At 38.1% G+C, this 23,404-nt stretch overlaps 1 protein-coding gene and 1 long non-coding RNA gene across 2 annotated transcripts; one reads left to right on the forward strand and one right to left on the reverse strand.

Annotated features, from left to right (window-relative positions):
- The first annotated feature begins 305 nt into the window (after positions 1-305).
- On the forward strand, positions 306-3,080 carry LOC127432683 (uncharacterized). The gene is made up of 3 exons (XR_007895783.1): positions 306-358; positions 1,821-1,881; positions 2,952-3,080. It is a non-coding gene; the product is annotated as an uncharacterized LOC127432683 (long non-coding RNA).
- A 9,954-nt stretch (positions 3,081-13,034) lies between these two features.
- On the reverse strand, positions 13,035-21,755 carry LOC127432920 (cytochrome c oxidase subunit 5B, mitochondrial-like). The gene is made up of 4 exons (XM_051684444.1): positions 21,608-21,755; positions 21,183-21,253; positions 13,462-13,561; positions 13,035-13,357 (listed from the first exon to the last, which is right to left on the reverse strand). Exons 1-4 carry the CDS (start codon positions 21,702-21,704, stop codon positions 13,245-13,247), a joined length of 381 nt encoding a protein of 126 aa, XP_051540404.1. The 5' UTR covers positions 21,705-21,755; the 3' UTR covers positions 13,035-13,244.
- Between the last annotated feature and the right edge of the window lie 1,649 nt (positions 21,756-23,404).

The raw sequence follows: 23,404 nt of genomic DNA on the forward strand, positions 1-23,404 counted from the left end.
CATGTCTGTCGCCATGTTGAAATCACATGACCCGCTGTGTTTCACTAAACGTGGAAGAAGAGAATCCTCGTGCTCATTGGCTGCCGCCTATGTAGATACGCTTGGTTATGCATAGAGCAGTGTTGTTTGGTGATGCAAAGAGCAAAAAGAATACAATGGAACATATTTATTATCTTGCTTTAGAAGCAGAGACAACAGGAGATTCAGTAGCTGTACTGCCAAATAAGCGAAAAAGGTCGGAAGCAAGACGACAGAAAGACTGGTATGACATCGGTATGGCATGCAAAAGGTGGAAAGATTTGATGATGGAGAAAAACATGAGTAGTGATGTCGATGTTGCTTCTTTTTTGTTGGACAGGTAAGACATTATTAATTGTTTAGACCACTCTCTAAAATAGTATCAGTGGAATTTACAGAAAACTCATACAAGTTTCCCTCACACTTTTTAAAATGACGTGTGTAGTCAAGATGTTAGTAATGGATAGTTTTCAGCTGTGTTTACTAGGGGTGTAATAGTACATGTCCCGAATCCTCACGGTACTGACGTCACGGTTCGTTGCATGCAGTCAGACGAAGAATACGTCTGAGTCAGTCACAGGCGAGCCACTCCAATCCAGAAGGGGGCGCGCGCGGTAATGTAACACTGTTTGCTAACCGCCACAAAGGGAAAAAGAGCAGAAGAAGAGACCATCTATGCACCAACCCAAAACAAGAATGGCTTCTCCTAATAATAAAGTTTTTTTTTTCATTATTCTATTTATTTTGTACTTTTATTACACAACAGATGCTTTTCAGTTTTGTAGCTGATTGTGACCAAATACCTTTTGTTTTTTGTAAACCCTACAAAAAAATATGTCCTATGCAAGAGTGCATTCTGTTTACTGCTTAGTGCTTTATGAACTAAAGGAGGCTGTACTGTACCAACTACCTCAGGGGGTACTAAATGCCGCTAGGTGGAACAAACTGTACTTTGCACTACTGTCTGTTCAAAATAAATGAAAAGAAAACTAGCATTTGGGATTTGTTGCTTTTCCTGTTGTACTGAACTCGTATCGAACCGTGACCCCAAAGCTGAGGTACATACCGAACCGTGACGTTTACCAATGCAACTGGAAAGCAACATGTAATTTTATTTTCTTTGTTATCACAGCGATAGTAAGGGGGGCCCATCTACCTCCATCTCAATGAAACTGCATACGTCTTCATTTGTTTAGTGCGAAGTAGCTTGGCACAGCAATTGTTGTGGATTTTGTGTAAACCATGACTTTGGTTGCTTGGAAACATAAAAAGTTTGTCAAACACAGTATTCATGGACATGCTAAATTTGATCTTCAAAAACAATTCTAATCTTTCCTTTACCTTGACATTCTGTATCGCTAGATAATGAGGTTCATTTTACACTAAGCAGTTCTCTAATAATGGTAATAACTGTCTTTGGAAATAATATGAAACGTAGACAGTCTCCAAAGATTATTGATATGAGGGACAATTATAATATGTCCTTAACAGTAGAAGCATGTTCGCTTGATTTCTGACGTTTGTTTTTAGGTAAAGCAATTATATTTTATTAGTAATAAATAACTTTATAAATGACCTCAAACTCGACATTTTCCAGATGCAAATGAGCTGCAGGGGGCAGCAGATACAATCATGCTGATCCACGTCGAAAGATGGCAGTACAGTGACTAACACTGCTGTCATATCTATATTTAAAGTACACGAAGAAGACCAATGCTAATGCTAACTAGAGAACTACTGAATGCAATGTATTATTTGAACCGTAAAATTGTTTAAATCAGTTTTTGTTTTGGTCATTTTAGGGTTCACGCCATTACATCTTCAAGGGAACGAAGTTATTAGATATAACTTTACACAGAAGAGGTCAGTAAGCGATTTTACCACACTAAATTCATATTGTTTTCGTCTTGTGGCTATACGTTTAAAACAGTGAGTATTTTCACGTTTACGGTTTGGCCCCATTCACTTCCATTGTGCAACATTATCAACTAGGAAGTCGGCATGTTGTTTCCAAGAGTTCCAATACCCTAGTATCGGCCATATTAAGCTGACTCACTGACAAATGGCATCTCCTGTCAGACATTTTTGCATCAGCTCCAATGTGTTAATCTTCTCCTGTGGCATGACCGAAAGCATGTTGCATTAGCAGCGCGGGAGACTCGGGTTCATATCCCATGTTGAAAACAAGAAGTAATTGCGTTCGCACAATCAGTGACAAGCACAATTCGGAGGTTGCATTTTTCCCTCTAACATTACATTTTTATTCCATTAAATTTAGGTTTGGGGTTTGGGTTGGGAGGTTCAGTTGATAAAATATGCATTCCTCTTCACTGTATTGCAGCCTGTACAGCTGAAAACAACTCGCTTCACAACTCATTTTTGGCACCCCTATGTGGACATCACAACTGGATAATTGAGCTCTTAAGTGTTCATAAGTGCCCATACACCCAACAACACTTACCGCTTTGGCCAATGGGGGCAGTGTTTTGAATTACGGTTAGCACAGATTGTAGCTAAAGAAAAGTCAACTTACTGTTTCCGATTTCACTTTGAAATCAGTCTGTGTTGTAAGTGCCTCACTGTAACCCAGATTTAGCTGGAGGGACGAGCTTGCTTGAAAACCTGATTGTTTTCTCAATGGACTTTTTATAAAGTGCTAGTCATTCTTTTGCTTGGTATTTCTCCAGCAGATTTCTGCCTGGTAGGCTATATACTCCAAAGATTATTCAGTTAAGCAACTGTACTAAGCAGACAAGGTTATTACCTTTTCTGACATTTTGTTCCTGGACACAATTAAGGGTCGAAATTATTTCCGAAGGCTCCATCTGAACATGACAGTATGAAATAAGAACAAATGAAATCTAAGAAATCGGCACTGGAGTATTGTTAAGAACTGGTAATCACATCAATTTGTGTGAATAATTTGTTTTCAGGTCTTGGAAAAAAGATTGCAGATGGAAGATAATAGGAGCAGAGCATCCAAGACAATAAAAGGGAGCAGCAGAAGAAACTGTCATTACAAATAACCCTCTTTCTTCTCAGAAAAAATAGAAAAAGAAACCACAGTCTACTGTGTATAACCGAATGTTTGATTAGATGTGTGCAGGGAGTTTGAGTCACTTTGGTGACAGGTGCATTGCAGTCAGATGGCTAGACCTTGACCTTGTGTATACCAAGTATGGATAATATAAAACTCATGTAGTTGCCTACAATAATTTACTGCCCGGGGTTTTGTTATTTTTGGCAAATTTGTCATGTAAATCACATCTTTTACAAGAAGCCTTGCAGGGGGATGCTGTAAAATGTTTTCATTTCTGATCATTTATTCGATTTTTGATGTCGAAGGAACTGAGTTCATTCTGTTGAAATGTAAATTCTGTTCTCAGAACCACTTCCAGAGTTATTTTAGGAGCTAAAGTCGATTTCAAGTGCAGAACTTAGTTAAGCGATCTACTTAAGTGACAATATTTTGAGTTATTCTGCTAAATATCTAGGTGTTAATAAATTGGTCAATGTCATGTTGTTTGTTTTTTTCTTGTTTAAAAGGATATATTTAGAGATGGCATTTGCAAACAAAATAGCAAATCTAAGGTTCTGTCAAATTAACAGTGACATTATAAATCATGGAGATAAAATAGGTTGGTCAACATTTATCAATTTCCTTTGGAAAATTGTTATGTGATAATGTAGAAGTGTGGCAATATTTTTTAGCCCACTTCTGTGTTCTGCCCATTTCCGAGTCTTAAGTTTAAAAAGCTTTAAAGTACCAGTCTTGGGGAAATCCCTGGAAAATCTCTCCCAAGCCCTGGTGGAATGAGCTCACTAAGTCTCTGATGTCACGCAGTGCTTTTTTCATAATTTTAGCGATTATCCCTTGAAGATAAAACCAGAGAACTGAAAATCTGTACATTCAGAACACTAGTCAAAAGGGAGCATCTGTTTTATTGATGTTAAAAGCACTATCTCTGTTTTAGCAGTTATAGTCCTTCTTTTTTCTTTCCACTGCATGTAACACCTGAAATTTTTATGATGTTTTTGTTTCATTCATGCTGAATAAACAGAGTAAGGTTTGTTACTTTCAAGGTAATACTCTCCATTGTGAGTGATTTATTATTGTTTTTCGATATGCTACATGTGTACAGTAAAAAGCAAGAGAAAACAGGACATGTAAGCAAAGCCTCTTAAAAAATTTATAAATGTGACATTTGCAGCTCTCTCTAGGGACTTCCACTTAAAATGAATTTTGAAGAATGAATCTTTAAGCTTCTTATAAGTGTCTTGATCATGGTCAAAAATTGCCTGTACAAATACGAAATCATAATCACTTGTTCCAAAATCACTTTGGCTTCAATGCATAGGCTTTGGAAGGACTACCAGATTTAATGATTACTAAATGTCTACCATTCTATACAGCACTGTGGCAGCAGTGGAGTCATTCAGGTTCCTGGGCACTACCATCTCACAGGACCGGAAGTGGGAGACCCACATTGACTCCACTGTGAAAAAGGCCCAGCAGAGGTTGTACTTTGCCAGTTGAGGAAGTTCAACCTGCCACAGGTGCTGCTGATACAGTTCTACTCAACAGTCATTGAGTCTGTCCTCTGCACTTCAGTAACAGTCTGGTTTGGTGCAGCTACGAAACCGTTTATCAGAAGACTACAAAGGATAGTTCATACTGCTGAGAGGATTATTGGTTGCCCCCTGCCCTCCCTTCAAGAACTGTACACTTCCAGAGTGAGGAAAAAGGCTGGAAAAATCACTCTGGACCCACTCACCCTGCCCACTACTTTTTTGAACTGTTGCCTTCTGGCAGGTGCTACAGAGCACTGAGCACCAGAACCGTCAGGCACAGGAACAGTTTTTTCCCTCAGGCTATCCATCTCATGAACAGTTAAAACTGCCCCATTGAGCAATAATTAATGTGCAGTACACAGCTTAGTCTATTTATATTTATCCAACACATCCTACATCTTCTGCCATTACATTCCCTTGCTTCTGTATATAACAGATTTGTATTTGTATATTGTATATACGTGTATATATATATATACAGTCCTATTGTGTATTGCCATACATTATTTATTTTCTATTCACTTTTATTTTTATTCTATATTTTTATTATTATGCCTGTCTTGTTGTTGTATTGTTTGTGCACTGGAAGCTTCAGTCACCAAGACAAATTCCTTGTATGTGTAAGCATACTTGGCAATAAAGCTGATTCTGATTCTGAAATGTTCAGTAGTCTGGTATGTGGAGCCATAATATGGGATGACATTTCTCTGGAGTGTCCCTATATGTCACCTAGCATACTATTGTTACCCAATGATAACTGCAGAGTGTCTCTGACATTTGCATAAGCATCCCTGAATGCATCTCCATTACTTTTATCCAATATGCCACTTTTGTTCACCTGTTTGCACTACATGTGATTTGTACGTTTAGGTAGATAGGTCTATCTGTCTGTCTGTCTAAATAACTAAAAGATAAATAAATACATAAAATAATAAAGTAAGTTTCTTTGCTTTTGTGGCAATTGCCTCTAGTAAAACTACTGTAATAGCATGTGGTTTGAACATTTCCCTACTATTTCTTTCATCAAATGGAGTTTTTCTTTCTTTAATTTTGTTATTTTTTTACAATACCTTTTTCTAGCAATATTTTCGCCAAATTTCAAGTTGTCCAATCAATTTATATCAGACCCTATCTGCCATTTCTGGAATGGGCAGTTATAAAGAAATCTCTGCTCACAATGCACTGACAGTAGGTGCCTGGGCCGCAGTCGCCCTGAGGGTAAAGAGGGCTACAGAGCATTTCACTTCGCTGAAATTCTCTGGGTTTTATCTCCCTTTGAAATCATGCCGGTCTTTACCGAAATCCCCTCAGCAGACCAGATGTGCCTGAATAGGCTCTCCTCAAAAACAGTTTGTTATAAAAAGACCCAGGTGCCATGAGAGAGAGAGAGAGATAGGCTTTGAGTCTGCACTAGAAAATCCTTGTATGCTTCATATTGGGATGATTCAACCAGGGTGCAAGTCAAATACCAGCCAATGTCACAATCGAGCTGTCAAGACCAGTGTGAAAAGATGAAGGAAAGAAATGAAGAATGCACAGCAATAAAGACTGAAACAATGTGATGTGCAATGACAATGTGCTTTCAAAACTACATTTGCTCAATATAGACTTTTACATTGCATGAACAAAATGTGAGTGGTGCTTACCTGTGCAAAACTCCCCCACAATGCAAGGGTGTTGTGGATGGTTGCCAAAGTGTTGTTATGCAGTCGCTAGGATGTTCTGGGTGGTTGATTACTGCCCCAAGCCAAAAGAGCCCATCCTCAAGTTTCTATGATATTCTGGTTTCTAGAGATGGCTTGGGTCCTTAAATTTTTTGCCCATTGTATGGTCTACCAGACAGAAATCGTAAGTCTGATGGCTTTCAAAAGTAATAGTACACCTCTCCTCAACAAGCCTCATGATTTGAGGTCTCATTCATGTCTGTAGCACAAATGGTGTGGGTTTAGTAATGAGCCAAATTTTAATACTTAGGGTTAGAGGTTTGTCCAAATCCCTAAGTGTAAGTATGAGTAATAGTAAAAGTGATAGTCTGAAAACACCATAATATACATAAGTGGAGATTCAATGAAGAAGTCCATTCTCAATGCCACCCTTTTGTTTAGGTTTTGAAATATCAAGTGGCAGGTATCAGGCTGTGAGTGAGGTTCATGTCCATTTTGTGGAAACCGATCATAAGTGATGGGGTCACCCGGGTTAATTAATCTTCCACGAATGGATCAAGTCAATGTGAGGTTTTACAGCTACATCAAGATCTATATGATCCCCCAGCATTCGCCATAATAGCTTTAAATGGGCTTTCAAAGCAGAAATGGTGAATAGAGGTTTTTGAGTGGATTTTTGACAAGCACAACTGGGGTCTGGACTTCAGGCAGATTGGTTGCTATGGAGACTGTGCCCCTGCAGCACATTAATGGTGGGCACCGTTGCACAGATAAGCACAGTGCTAATCATAGCCCATTGTCCTGAGATGTGCTGTGTGCTGTGCGTACCCCTGTGCGATGAACCACGCCTGCCAAATGTCTCTGGCTGCTTTCCGTGGGTTCATTGAAATTTTTCCTTTCCACCCGTTCTGCAGTTGTTTTCTTGGCCCCACTGAGAAATGCAGAACAGAAGTCGAAAATTGAAAAAGCAGAGATGACTTGTGCATAGCAAGGACATTGAGAGCCCCTTTTGGCCCCAAAACAGTAATACTCTTTAATTATTCATAACTTGTTGAAGTGTAACCTGTTTTTAAAAGGATAGATTTAAAACTGGTAGATATGTTTTTAGGGCCGGTTTTTGAAAGAAACATCAACCATGAGTTATCCACACAAGGGGAGATTGGGGCCAGTGGTTGCAATTTTTACTCCAGTGAACATTTCTTAGGGAAAAGGTTGATTTGATACAAAAATATCTATATCAATTGTTTGGCCAACAGAAATTGACTAATTAATGATTTATTTTAACACAACTGTCCCAATAAGACTGTGATAACCTGCCCCATCCAGATATTTATGAAAAAATACCCCTGCTTGTCCTGACAACACAGTTCAATTAAAATAAAAGCAAAAATAGCGGTTATAGTAAGCACTTAAGCCTGGTTTATACTTTGGAAGAAGCCAAACTTTTTTCTCCTGGACGAGCTAAAGCACCCTAGGCGAACGAAGCCGCCGTTTATACTACGCGCGACATCGTTTTAAAATAAGTTAGTTTAGGGTGATGTCACGTGTTTAATGTACTGTTCTAGCCACAAGTCAACAATGCATATTTTTCTCTCTGTGGACCGCTGCTTTTAGCGCTGTGCCGCTTCTTTCTTTTATTAAAGAGCACCTATTATGGTTTTTCAAATATTACCTTTCATGTAGTGTGTTATATAGCTGTTTATGAATGTAAAAAAGTCTGCAAAGTTTCAAAAATCAAAGTGCACGACAAATGGATTTACTGACTCCCAAAAGACACCTGTACTAACCTATGTAATTTGGTAACAAAAAATCCCGCCTCTGGTCTTCATTGGGTGCTCGCGAACAGCTTTGACCCGTCCCTCAAACACTACACTAAGCAGTAGACCAATCACAACAGACTGGGATATCTGACCAATCAGAGCAGTGTAGGCTCTCTGAAAGGAGGAGTTTAGAATGAATCCTTTAGAACGGATCATTGAACGAGTCGTTTTTGACACTGGGAAAAAAGGATGCATGTAAATCCATTGTATGAGACCTTTAAAGTGCACCTATTATGGTTTTTAAACGTGCCTAATTTTGTTTTAAAGGTCTCATACAATAGATTTACATGTATCCAAGGTTGACTAGATATGGTCTTCACTATATGCTCAGGAAACGTCTATTACATGAATTCTCTGCGAGACTGTACACCTGTTGTTAGAATGGATCTAGATAGCACTGTTATATAACATCACCGTCATCTGATTGTATGCGCTTGCTCAGATCACAAAAAAGGACCTTGTTCACACAGTTGTGAAAAGCCAGATATGCCTCACGCTTCCTCTCCAGTGAAACAGATGCATTTTCGCTGTGTTTGTGCCAATTTCATTCAATACTTTACTCTAATGCCATTTGGAGACTCATTAAAGGCAGTCTTGGATAATAACTCACAGACCGAAGCACGATAACAAGTCAAGGGGAATCTTTAAATTCATACCAAGAGAAGGGAAGGGCATTAAATACGTACATCCACAAAAAATTTATATAATTTCATCTTCCACTGAGTAATGCTCTGTAATCTATTACAACATACTTCAACCGCTCGGAGCTTCTGGCTTTTCCAGTCATCTTGCGGGAGCATGTACGGTGCCCTGTGGAATACAGAGCGGCATAATTCAATCATTTTTGTGTGATGTGATGGGCAGACCACTACGTAGGGGAAAATCGTCCTCATATATCTCATTACTTCTTTTAAAGCTTCCATTGTGGGGTCGCAATCAATGTGGAACTCCACTCATTGAGGAAATGCTCCATGGACGGGCGCATTATGTAGATGGCAGCCCTAAAAGGATAAACAGAAGAATAGTTCATTTAAAACCATGGTAAAAAATATGATCCATTCAGACATTCTCAAAAACTATTTTGCATAGCTTCAATATAGGTTGCACATTGAAAGGATGGATTAAAGGAATACACTGAAAACCCTAATAAGTTGACTCTGCTCAACTGATTGAGTAAACTCGTTCCCTCAGTTGAATTCTATAATAGGGTCTCCAAACAAGTGCAATTAAGAATGCATTAAGCTAATGCAAGTAGACTTAACTCAGATTTGCTATTTAAATGTTGTTTCAACTTCATAATTTTATATGAATGGACTCAAATTCAGGTCATACAATAACACATCTTAAATAATGAAGATTATAACTGATTCTAGATCAGTCATTATATAAACTTATTTCTCCACAAATATGCATAGAAACCTGTACTCAAGTTGTGCATGCACATAGATAACTAAGATAATGTTTACAGGGTCCAGCTTGACCAAAGGGGACACAGATAACCTGGTGATATCACACGAAACAACTATTTCCAATAAAACAACATAAATAATACTACAAAAGACCTAAAACTTCTTTAAATACACCTATAAGTTCCCTTTGACCAAGGAAACATATTTGAATAATTAAAACGCAAGGCATTGTGGGTATTCCCCACAGCCTTAATTTTGTACTCAATAGTTTGAATTATTAACGCTTAAATCTTAATTATATGGATTTTCAAGAAAAATATGTTCAAGGAACTTTTAAGTTAAGAAAACTTGATTTTTCCAGTAATAACAACATTAGGGTTTACAGTGTTGTTTACCCAAAAATGAAAGTTCTGTCATCATTTACTCATCCCTATGTCCAAAACCTGTATGCTAATTTTTTTGTGGAACACAAAAGTTGAACTCTTTGAAGAATCTTTACTCAGTTCTCACTACAGATACACATACTTAGATGTTGCATTAGCAGCTGATATGTCGGTGCATCCACCATATTGGAAAGGTCGAGAGTCAGCCGCAAACACATAAAAGTAAACTGATGGATGTGGTCTACAACAGTCTGGAGTAAATTTTCACAAGATTTGATTTGCTATAAACATCTGAGAATATTGTAGATGATAAATAAATTCCAAATTAAACACAGTTTTGGTCAAATGCTCTAATGTTGATCATCAGATCACTGAATACACAGATATATCAAGGCAAACATATTTAACATTAGTACCCAGGCAGTCAATTTATTACATGATGAACTGTTTCCACACAAAATCAGCTTATGCTAGACATCTCATCCACTGACGATGGCACCGCGGTTAATGTATCCGAACTAATTGAATGCGGTATAGTACTATCTACATAATGTATGTACAGTATATCTATGGTTCATGCCAATCCAATGGCAGTTCTCAGTTACCAGGGGCTGTCAAGCTCCAGAAAGGACAGAAAAAACACTATAAAAGTAGTTTGAATGACTAGTGCACTATACTGTAAGTCTTTTGAGGCTGCATTAAAGCTTTGTGTGAGAAACAGACTTTGTTGTTTGATGTCATTGTTCACTGATAATCTTCACTGCCTCCAATGCTCATGTTTTTGCCCATTTCAGCAACCACAACTGATGCCTAAACAACAATTGTTGTAGCATGTGCAGAAACTGAACGCCGTTTTTTTAATCTGAAAGTGAACACTAATGAGATCTCTGAGCTTTGGCTGAGGGCAAAATTAGAAGTAAATAATAACTTAGCTTTTAGTCTGTTCCTTGCACAAAGCTAGTATAATGTAATAGTGACAAATTATGCAACATTTTACCCTGAAATAGATCAATGGAATCCTTTCATACACAGTTGTTGTGAGCAAGGGTTTGAACCTCATTTAAACTCTGCAAATATAAGTGTGAGCAAGCTCTGGAAGAGACTAGCAAGCCAGAAACCATGTGCGGTGCACAACATTTCTTTTAAATGCCACAGCAGGGTTAGATTCCAGGAGGGATGGTGGGGAGGCAACCCCTCAAATGTCTCTATGCTGCATTTTCCTCGCTTTCACAGTTTGTCTCAGCAAGTCTAGGCAATTATGTGCAAGTTGCACATAACGTCTCCCTCGCTTTTTTTTTTTTTTTTTTTGGTGTCAGGAAAATGAAAGGAAAAAAATAATAAACAAATGACCCACCAAGGACATCTTTTACGTTAATGTGCGAGAGATTTTAAAAATTCACTTGAAGATGCATGTCGATTTTAATGACTTTCAAATGATAAGCAATATGATGTGTGCTTGCAATGTCTAATGAATGATTAACAGAGGCACAGTAAACAGGAGAGAGGCTGGAAAGGCAGCATGGAAATTCATGTCTATGAATACGATAATAAACATTAGGCAATCAAGACTAAAATGTCAATTAACAGCAGCCACTTTGCTCAGCCTTTCTATAAGATAAAATGTCAGCCTTGTACTTGTAATCAGTAATGAGCAATCTGGGGTTTAAATGCATTAATAATTAATATTAATGAAGACAATACATCATTATCAATTGCAATTGTCAATATTTTCTAGCTTCAGCTGTTGATTAAAAAATAGAAACTATGTTGTACACTCTAGATATTTATAGTCTATATAGACTATAAAAACTATATAAAAAATCCTTATTTTATCACACATTAAGCAGTTAATTTAATGGAAAATTTTGTATGTTAGATATTTAAAATACGAAGAAAGGTTTTGGTAAATATATGACAAAGTAATTTCACACAATCTTGCCTTTGTGTTTTTCTTAAGAACTTCTAATTGTGAATCTATCAAACAAATGACCCCTTGTGGACATAAGGAGAAATGACAAATCCTGAAATAAACAGCTGAACTAGATTCAAATAGTTAGAAAGGTCATTAATAATAAAAATAAAAACTCACCCTCATGCCATTCCAGATGTGTATGACTTTCTATCTTCAGCAGAACACAAATATTTTTAGAAGAATATCTCAGCTCTGTAGGTGCTCACAATCCAAGTGAATGGCGGCCAGATCCAAATGTCCAAATATCACATAAAGTCATCATAAAAGTAATCCATATGACTCCAGTGGTTAAATCAATGTCTTCTAATGCGATCTAATCGTTTTTGGGTGAGACCAGACCAAAATGTAATTCTGTTTTCATTATAAATCTTGACAGCAATCTCCTTGGCGATTGTGATTTCAAGCTCGATTACACTTCCTATAGCGCCATCTAGCGCTCTGCATATGCATCACGCACTAGGAAGTGTAATCGAGCTTGAAATCATGATCGTGCCTAGACGTACATTGAAAAATAAGAAAATCTTTATTTTGGTCTTTTCTCACCCAGAACCGATTGGATAGCTTCAGGAGACACTGATTAAACCACTCGAGTTATTAAGATTACTTTTATAATATCTTTCTGTGATACTTGGTCCTTCAGAGTTCTGGCCACAATACACGTGCATTGAGGACCAACAGAGCTGAGATATTCTTCTAAAAATCTTGTGTCCTGCAGAAGAAAAAAAAGTCAGACACATCTGGGATGGCATGAGGGTGAGTAAAAAAATAGAACTTTCATTTTTGGGTGAACTATCCATTTAATGCATTAGCTATCATAAAACAAAAAACAGTGATTTCCTATATAATTTATTAATGTTGGTGAATGTTAACTCATCAAAATACTATACTTTTTATGTTAGTTTGTAATGCCATAACTAATGTCAATGTATACAACTTTTAATGTAAAATATATTAGTATGTAGAGAAATTAACATTTACCAGATTAAAATATGCTGTAAGAGCATTTTTCGTTGTTACAGAATGTTAACTATTGTGTTAACCAATTCAACCTTACTGTAGTTTTACTTAAAATTCTTTTATACATCACCACATGAAAAGTCTCTACAGAGTCCACTTTATGAATGCGTCACCTTAGCAGCCCAAACTAATATATAATAATAATGTAAGGAAACCAAATAAGAGTACAAGAGCCAAAATCAGATAAGCATGTTTATTAGGTGTAACTGGACTAAGTGCAAAATGTACACTCCAATAATTTACGTAAACTGTTATTTTTAGGAATTGTTCAAATATTGTGTCCCACAGCAGGAGGACAGATTGTTTACATCTCCTGTACTTCTTTACAAAAAGACAAATGTGAATGAGATCACAATGTCTCTGGAATTCTGATATGTGAGGCAGCGGACTCAGTGAGGCAGCTCATGAGCAACCAGCTTGTAATGAGCTCCGCATGAGGGACAGCGCTGGGGTTCACCTTCATGCAGCCAGAACCACACCACAGCTGTGTTGTCTTCCTCACCTAGCAGAAACACAATAATTTGCTTCAACACAACATTCAAGAAGAACTGACATGAAATGCATATGTCTGAAAAACAATCAAGAGCATTTCAGATCTAAGCTTACAGACACAGCCGACGATTCTTTTGTTGGTGACAGAAGGTACAAGGTGGGGGTCTGACTTTGACCCGGCATACTCCTTGGGCTTCAGCATATTGTATGGGTCCTGGGAGAGGGAAGAATATAATATCGGTCAGTTTCGACAAGCCTACTTGTTTAAAAAGATATTTAAGACATATGACCTATATGACCTATAGACATATAACATGAGCATAAGAACATATGAACATAAGATCTAAGGAATCATAACATAAGATCTAAGGAATAGTTAAACAGTTATTCATTTATTATTAGGGATGCACGATATATCAGCTGCCATACTGATTTATTCATTAAATAAATATTAATTCATTTAATTATCGTTATCGGTCCGATAAGAAAATTCGCAGATATATTAAAGCCGATAAATTATGGCTAAATCCCTCTGGTTGAACCATTTCAGGCACGCACTACTCACAAGGGTTTTGATTGGTTCCCAACTGCATGGCATGACGTGACACGTCAGCACACAGCAGACTTTGCTTCAGCTAGAAGACTTAGAAGATTCTGGATCTGAGTAAACACTCAAATTTTTATTTAGCTTCCTTTCTGCAGTTGAAGTTGTTTTAAAATAAAAGCAGTTATCCACTGCACACGTTTCATTTTTTTTTTATTGCTCTGGACGTGGCAACTTTAAGTGAGCCTTTTGTTTTTGTAATCAGGCACAAAAATTGCAGATTTAGATCCAGATTTAGGTTTATCTGCAAATATCAGTTATTGGTATCGGCCAAGATTTTCATATCGTTGCATCCATAGGTATTAATATATTTGTTGTAGCTTACAAAACTGAAAACATTTATCCTATAATGGACAGCATGCATTAAAGGGATATCTGTTCATTGGACATTTCAATAGGAATTTCAATTCAACTTTACTGTCTGTGACTAGATATAAGATTACTTAAAAGGAACAGTAAACTCAAAAATGAAAATTCTCTCATTATTTACTCACCCTCGTGCCAACCCATATATGTATGACTTTCTTTCTCCTGCAGAACACACAAAGATTTGTTTGAAGCTCCAGAAAGCACATAAAGGCAGCATAAAAGTAATCCATAAAACCCTAGTGGTTAAATCCATGATTTCTGAATCGAGCCAATCAGTTTAGGGTGAGAAACAGACCAAAATATAACTCATTTTCACTATCAGTTTTGACAACAACAGTCTCCTTGTTGATCATGATTTCAAGAACATGGGTCAAGCACTAGGAAGTGTAATCAAGCTTCAAACCATGATTGTGTCATGACTGCAATGGCAAGATGTACAGTGAAAAAGGAGTTATATTTTGGACTGTTCTCATGCAAAACCGATTAGATTGCTTCAGAAGACATTGATTAAACCACTGGAACTGTATGGATTACCTTAATGCTGCCTTTGTGTGCTTTTTGGAGATTCAAAGTTTTGGTTACCCTTCACTTGCATTGTATAAACAAAGAGCTGAAATATCCTTCTAAAAATCTTAATTTGTGTTCTAAATAAAAAAAGTCATACACATCTGGGATGGTAAATAAGCGAATTTTCATTTTTAGGTAAAGCATTCCTTCTGATGGACCTTTCACAAGGACAGTTGAATTAGACGATAATATGCATAAGACTTATTGTAAACTTGAATGTTGATATTTTGTAGAAACAGGGCAAAAAGAAGTAATAGGGACACATGTGAGTGTAATGTATCATAATATGTTAGAAGTAGGGCTGCAAATAACGATTATTTTGATAATAGATTAATCTTCCATTATTTTTCAATTAACCGATTAATTGGATAAACCAGAAATTTTTATTTCCTGTATTTTATTAAAAAAAAAAAAAAAATATTATAAAGGGCATGAGTATTTGGTTCGATTTACGGAACTGATTTCTACTACACACGATTCTATACGCTCACAAAACTTTGAACAAAGCCCGAATCATGAAAGTTATGTTTGAATTTATTATTATTATAATTACTTTCAGGACATTTGCAAAACAGTTCCTTTACTTGTAAAGCTTAACAAAAAGTACTATTCATTAAAGAGTCAAATGATCCATCGGGGATGGAGTGGGACAAAAAAAAAAAAAAAAAAAAAAAAAAAAATCAGCCCAGCAGAGGGCAAAATGACACCAGAATAAAAAAATTATTTATTTTTTGGGATTTTTTTCCCCGTTTTCTCCCAGTTTGGAATGCCCAATTCCCAAAGTGCTTTTTAAGTCCTCGTGGTCGCGTAGTGATTCGCCTCAATCCGGGTGGCAGAGGACGAATCCCAGCTGCCTCTGTGTCTGAGACCGTCAACCCACGCATCTGATCACGTGGCTTGTTGAGCGCGTTGCCACGGAGATATAGCGCGTGTGGAGGCTTCACGCCATCCACCGCGGCATCCACGCTCAACTCACCACGCCCCACCGAGAACGAACCACATTATAGCGACCACGAGGAGGTTACCCCATGTGACTCTACCCTCCCTAGCAACCGGGCCAATTTGGTTGCGACTTAGGAGGTCTTAGGAGACCTGGCTGGAGTCACTCAGCACACCCTGGGATTCGAACTAGTGAACTCCAGGGCTGGTAGCCAGCGTCTTTACCACTGAGCTACCCAGGCCCCACCAGAATAAAAATATTAATATTTCTGCCAGCTGAAAAAGACATAATTATGTTACTGATTACATACATTTTAAGTGTTTAAAATTCATAATGTAAGAATTAAAAAAGTATAGTCACTCATTACATGTTTCTAAAAAAAAACAAAAACTTTTAAATGGTAGTGTATGCTTATCCAGTGCCAAAGTATAAATTTACTGGTGAAACTAGGCATTACATTTGGCATTTTCAGGACTATCAAATATCAGGACCCTTTGCATTATTATATTCAGCATACAGTTTATATTGCACAATCATCAGATTCACTCTTGCGCTGAAAAGTCTCATCCTAGACTTTTTTGTCTAGACATCCTAAACTCATTGTATTACATGCGCTTACACAATGAGAAGAAACCTAAAACACTTTAAAAGCCGGCACACTTGGACTTCTGAGACATTGTGACAGCCATGAAAGCTGCATAATTGATTACACTGAAACTGAAATCGCGGTATGATTTTGCACGAGTTTAATCCCGGAATATTCATTAAAGCATGACAACGTTTTTGCAAATCAAAATTTATGTGCTGTATAACAATAGGTTTGATCGACGTGGAAAGTTTAATGGAGACTCGCTTGTGATAAAGACAAATGGTTTTGCGAAATGGAAATACACACATGGTTTTGAATTCATAACATGTATGCATTAAAAAAAACATAGAAAATATTATGTGCTGGAGAGAAACAAGTCTTTAGCAAATGAAATAGCACAAGCCCTCTTTTAACGCACCTGATGCAGCAACCGCTCCACTATAAACTGTATGCTTATTATGATCTTCTTTGAAGTGATTATAAAAGTACTCTCGTGCGACGGGCATCTTGGGTCATGTTTTTGTCCACTTCAACTTGTCTTTTTTCAAACAAGTTATCATGCAAAACATTTTTCACTGGGCTGTAAAGTGACGTCACTGATGGAGCTTCTCCGTGCTCGCCACAAATATCAAATTAATCGATAATGGAATTCGTTGTCGATGATTTTCGTTATCAATAATAATCAATTTTATTGATTAGTTGTTACAGCCCTAGTTAGAAGTTCATAAATGTTGAGTGGTAATGGTTTAAAAGGGCATTTTCTTTGTGCACCTACAATGGCTTATATAACAACCCTTAACAGTGTCCACTAGAGTAGACAGATGTGTGACACTCTCAAAATGCATTTAAAAATTGTGAATGATAGTGATAGAAAATAGTGAAGATGACGCCGCAGATGGCAGCCTCAATGTGGAGCTCTCTAATTCTTTTGTTGTTTCTGTTTGTTTGTCCTGTGCTTAGTAATTTTTTTCCAATCAGTTTTACCAGGGACGAACTGCTGAACATTCAGCATCACACACCAGACAATCTTTTCCCGGTTTTGGACTATTTGGACATTTTGCTAGACATTTTAGTCAGAAGCGCAGCTGTGTTAAGCGCGCTATGAGACACAGGCGAGGGAAGCGAGCCAGCATGCTGATCAAGCTCCGACAGCGTGGCTTTCGAACAGCGCTGCCGAGTATTCATCTAGGGAATCTCCGCTCTCTTCCTAACAAAACGGACGAACTACATCTCCTCACCTGTACAAACAAGGACTATTCAAACTCTGCAGCCTTGTGCTTCACAGAAACCTGGCTGAGTGAAGCAATTCGGGACAGCGCGTTACATCTGCCGGGCTTTCAGCTGTTCAGAGCGGATCGCATTGCGGAGTTAACGGGGAAAACGAGAGGCGGTGGAACATGCTTTTACATCAATGAAAGTTGGTGTACAGATGTAACAATGTTAAAGAAGATGTGCTGTCCTAATTTGGAAGAGCCCTTTATCAATTGTAAGCCTTTCTCCTCGCCGCGGGAGTTTTCCTCGTTTATTCTGGTGAGTGTTTATATTCCTCCACATGCGTGCGTGAATGCATTGCTGCAACAGCTGGCTGATCAGATCACAGACATGGAACAACAATACCCAGACTCACTTATTATTCTGGGAGATTTTAATAAAGCTAACCTCACACATGAACTGCCAAAATACAGACAGCACATTACATGCCCCACCAGAGACATAAATACATTGGATCATTGCTACACAACAATAAAGGATGCAATTTGCTGTCCCTAGAGCAGCTTTGGGACTCTCTGATCACTGTCTGGTTCATCTTCCAATCTACAGGCAGAACCTAAAATCAGCTAAACCTGTAGTAAAGACTTTAAAGAGATGTACCAATGAAGCAGAGCTGGAACTACAAGCCTGCTTTGACTGCACTGATTGGAGTGTATTTGAGGCTGCAGACACCAATCTGGACGAGCTCACAGATATTGTGACATCATATATCAGTTTCAGTAAGGATATGTGCATTCCTACTAAGCCTTATTTAACATACAACAATGACAAACCATGGTTCACAGCAAAACTCCGGCAGCTTCATCAGACCAAAGATGATGCTTACAGACCTTGGGATAAAATCCTGTACAATCAGGCCAGAAACACACTGAATAAGGAAATCAGAGTGGCTAAAAGCTAATCTGATAAGCTGAAAAACAAGTTTTCAGCTAATGACCCTGCATCAGTGTGGAGAGGCCTAAAAGACTTTACCAACTTCAAAACACCATCACCCAACACTGCAGGGAACCAACAACTGGCTGACGACTTGAATGTGTTTTACTGTCGACTTCTCACACCCCACATCCACTCTGACCTTCACTTCACAAAAACATTAACACCCCCTGCAACCCCCCTCCTCCTACTCAACCTGCATTTAAGATCTATGAAGAGGAGGTTTGCCGTGTCTTCTGGAAACAAAAGACAAGGAAAGCACAGGGCCCAGACGGTGTTTTACCCACTCATCTAAAATCCTGTGTGGACCAGCTGGCCCCCATCTTCACACAGATCTTCAATAGATCACTGGAGCATTGTGAAGTTCCCTGCTGCTTCAAATGCTCCACCATCATTCCTGTCCCAAAGAAACCCAAAATCACAGGACTTAATGACTACAGACCCATCAATCTGACGTCTGTGGTCATGAAGTCATTTGAGAGACTGGTGTTGGCCCACCTGAAGGACATCACTGGACCCTTTCTAGATCCCCTTCAATTTGTGTATCAAGCAAACAGGTCTGTGGATGCAGTCAACATGGGATTGCATCATATCCTGCAACATCTGGACAGACCAGGGACATATGGCAGGATCCTTTTTGTGGACTTCAGTTCAGCTTTCAACACCATCATCCCAGCTATACTCCAGAATAAATTACACCAACCCTCGGTTCCCACGTCTGTCTGTCAGTGGATCACCAGCTTTCTAATGGACAGGCAGCAGCTAGTGAGACAGGGGAAATTCACTTCCAGCACATGTACGATCAGCACTGGTGCTCCCCAGGGATGTGTGCTCTCCCCACTACTCTTCTCCCTGTATACTAAAGTTGTGCTGATAGTTGATGATCTCAGAGATCGACGATGGTCAGAGTGATCGCCAATAGCGGATGACTTTGACGATGTCAAGATGATATTTGGCTCGTTTTCCCATTAATGTATTAAATTATTATTATGCTATTATTATCATCAAATTAATATTACAACACGTGCTTGAAGAAACACACTTTATTATATTATTATAACAGATGACAGAAAAGCCGTCTATGCGCATGTATGACACGCTGTTCGTTGAGGCGTGCAGTCTCGTGGAACACGCATGTAAAAGGTTCTGACTTTTTCTGTCTTCCGATTGTTTTTTTTTTTTGCAAGAACAGTTTGAGTGCTGCAAATGACCTCAGACATCTCAGCTCAGGAGGTGCTTTGAGTTCAGTTCGCTTTATTTCCACAGAGCAGTTCATTGTGACAACTCTGCATGCATCAACTATGCATCTGTGATTAAAACATGAATACAAAATAATACATAAAATAATTTCCAAAGAGATGTTGCCCTTCACAACAAGGCTGACGATAGGATGATCTGATTATGGAGAAGATCGCCCAACCCTATTGTATACCAATGACTGCACCACCAAGGACCCCTCTGTCAAGCTCCTGAAGTTTGCAGACGACACCACTGTCATCGGCCTCATCCAAGATGACGATGAGTCCCTATACAGAAGGGAGGTTGAATGGCTGGCTCACTGGTGCAGTCAAAACAACCAGGAACTCAACACGTTCAAAACAGTGGAGATGATAGTGGACTTTAGGAGAAACACCCCAACATTGACCCCGCTCACCATTCTAAACAGCACCGTGACAGCAGTGGAGTCATTCAGGTTCCAGGGCACTACCATTCACAGGACCTGAAGTGGGAGACCCACATTGACTCCATTGTGAAAAAGGCCCAGCAAAGGTTGTACTTCCTTCGCCAGCTGAGGAAGTTCAACTTGCCACAGGCGCTGCTGATACAGTTCTACTCAGCAGTCATTGAGTCTGTCCTCTGCACTTCAATAACTGTCTGGTTTGGTTCCGCTACGAAATCGGACATCAGAAGACAAAGGACAGTTTGGACTGTTGAGAGGATTATTGGTTGCCCCCTGCCCTCCCTTCAAGAACTTTACACTTCCAGAATGAGGAAAATGGCTGGAAAAATCACTCTGGACCCCACTTACCCAGTCCACTACCTTTTTGAACAGTCTATTTATATTTATCCAACATACCCTACCTCTTCTGCCATACATTCCCTTGCATCTGTATATAACAGATTTGTATTTGTACATACGTGTGTGTGTGTGTGTGTGTATGTATATATATATATATATATATATATATATATATATATATATATAATCTTATTGTGTATTTCTATATATATTTATATTTTCTATTAGCTTTTTATTTTTTATTCTATTTTTTTTTTATTATCTCTGTCTTGTTGTTGTATTGTTTGTGCACTGAAAGCTTCAGTCACCAAGACAAATTCCTTGTATGTGTAAGCATACTTGGCAATAAAGCTCATTCTGATTCTGATATAGTAACTATTTGTTTTGCCAAAAACAAACAAACACTTATTTTTCTTAGTGATAAAATAATTATCGCACAAGAGAGCCAATATCAATGTAAAGAGGCTTGTACTGTGAACTTTTGTCTAATTTGATTTACTTGACAGCTTTCTGAAAGTGCGTAAGAGATCATAATACATACGGAGCCTGTTTTCAGGGCATGCATAATCTTCTTCTCAAGTCCAGTGGCCTGCTCCTCATCAGTGGGAATACCTGCCAGATAAAACGTCAAATTACAATTTATTCCGCTCCTGAAATCCACAGTCCATTTATTTTTGTTTGTTTGACTGTGTATGCTAAAAGACAATCTAACATATGTATGACTTCTCTCTAAAACTACTCCACAAAATATCAACAATACACGTTAAAACAACAAGCCAACTTAATTTCTTAAAATATTTGCAGATAAATCATAACTGAACACATGTTTTCCCGTTTAAACTGCCCGTGAAGTTACAACATCGACCTCCGCGGAAGGCATCACGTCCTTGGCACGCGTTCAAACTGCCTCTCCAATGATGCTGCGGCCATTCTCGCGCAATAAAAACACTGGGATGAAAGACTGACCTCCGGCGGCCATCCCTCTGCTCAGAGCGGCCACGGGAGATGCCCGGCAGGTCGTCGCGGCCCGTACGGCAGATCTCAGCAGTAACCTTGCGGCCATGTCTTCTTCCTCTTCCCCCAAAACTAGCAGAATCAATCTGATGACGTCGACGAGGCAGTTATGTAAGCATCGCGGCGCGTGAGTTTGACGTCACGACCCTATGCATTCCATACATTGAGGTGTAGGTCGCAGACCCTCACAATAGAACAAAAATGTACCATTGTAACCGTTGTTTGCACCAATATACCATAGTTAAATAATATTACATAATGACAGTTTTTTTTAATAAAAGTGAATGCTAATACATTTTATTTATAATACAATGGCATTGTCTTAGTTTTGGACATGTATCATGGAAATACCAATGTAATACCTTGGAATATGTAACAATTATGGTGCATGAATATAGTATTCATTAGTACCATGATAAACATCAACCATGTTATTTCTATCTGATACCATCATGGTACCGCCACAGTACATTTTAGTAAGGGTTTTTAGCACTGGTATTTTGTAATTAGTTACCATGATAAATGTTTGTGAAGGAAGATTATGTTAAAGAAATAATTCACCCAAAAATAAAATTCTTTGATCATTTACACTCATTTACTCATACACTCAGGCCATCCCAGATGTGTTTGACTTTCTTCTGCTGAACACAAACAAAGATTTTTAGAAGAATATCTCCGCTCTGTAGGTCCACACAAAATAAGTCAATGGTGATCAAAACTTTGAAGCTCCAAAAAGCACATAAAGGAAACAGAAGTAATCCATATTACTCCAGTGGTTAAATCCATGTCTTCAGAAGCGATATGATAAGTGTGTGAGAAACAGAATATTTAAGTCCTTTTTTTCCTATAAATTCTCCTCCCTGCCCAGTAGGTGACGATATGCAAAAAGAGTATAATTACCAATAATAAAAGAAGAACTTTTTGGAGAGAAGAGAGCACTTATAAGAGGGAGATTTATAGTAAAAAAAAAATAAAAATAAAAAAAAGGACTTAAATTGATCTGTTTCTCACCACACCTATCATCGCTTCTGGAGATATGGATAATTAACCACTGGAGATGTATGGATTACTTTTATGCTGCCTGTCTGTGCTTTTTGGAGCTTCAACAGAGCTGAGATTTTTTTTCAAAAATCTTTGTGTTCTGTAGAAGAAAGTAAATCATACATATCTGTGATGGCATGAGTGTGAGTAAATGATGAAAGAATTTTCATTTTTGGGTGAACTTTATAACCACCTTTAATACCACCTCCACCTTTAATACTGAGGTGGAGAACGTCCGGCCTCAGAGCCGTATAGGCCTGCAAGACCATTTTACCCGGCCTGTGAGGTCATTTGAGAAATAACTTGAAAAGCAAAAAATGGCCTTGATTCCATTAACTTAAAAAAAAATAAAAATAATAATAATAAACTATTTTAAATAATAACAATGCAAAATATTGTATAATAGAAAGACCTTTTTAACATATTTTTCTTGGTGCGTGAGCACGTAACAGAATGCATGTTAATTTCAACACACGAGAAATGGCAAGCAATTGTATGGCCTACAAATAATTTTAGTAAATACTCGAATAGCCCTTAATAGAATAAAAGGTTCCCAACCCCTGCTTTAATAGCAAGAGGAACATTTTTTTTTTTTTTTGTAGTCTGGTCAGTCATTTTGAGGTGACAGTGTTTCTTCAGGAATCTGAGTATGAGAATATTTCAAATCATATTCATATTTATACAAAATCAAAAGGGTATTTTCTCTGC

The sequence above is a fragment of the Myxocyprinus asiaticus genome, chromosome 42 (assembly GCF_019703515.2).
Source record: "Myxocyprinus asiaticus isolate MX2 ecotype Aquarium Trade chromosome 42, UBuf_Myxa_2, whole genome shotgun sequence".
Classification (NCBI taxonomy): domain Eukaryota; kingdom Metazoa; phylum Chordata; class Actinopteri; order Cypriniformes; family Catostomidae; genus Myxocyprinus; species Myxocyprinus asiaticus.

Excerpts from the sequence above, each read along its gene's own strand:
- LOC127432920 (XM_051684444.1), bottom strand. The coding sequence starts at position 21,704 with ATGGCCGCAAGGTTACTGCTGAGATCTGCCGTACGGGCCGCGACGACC. Across the intron at positions 21,254-21,607 it reads CAGAGGGATGGCCGCCGGAG|GTATTCCCACTGATGAGGAG; the intron begins GTCAGTCTTTCA and ends TTTATCTGGCAG. Across the intron at positions 13,562-21,182 it reads ATGCCCTGAAAACAGGCTCC|GACCCATACAATATGCTGAA; the intron begins GTATGTATTATG and ends TCCCTCTCCCAG.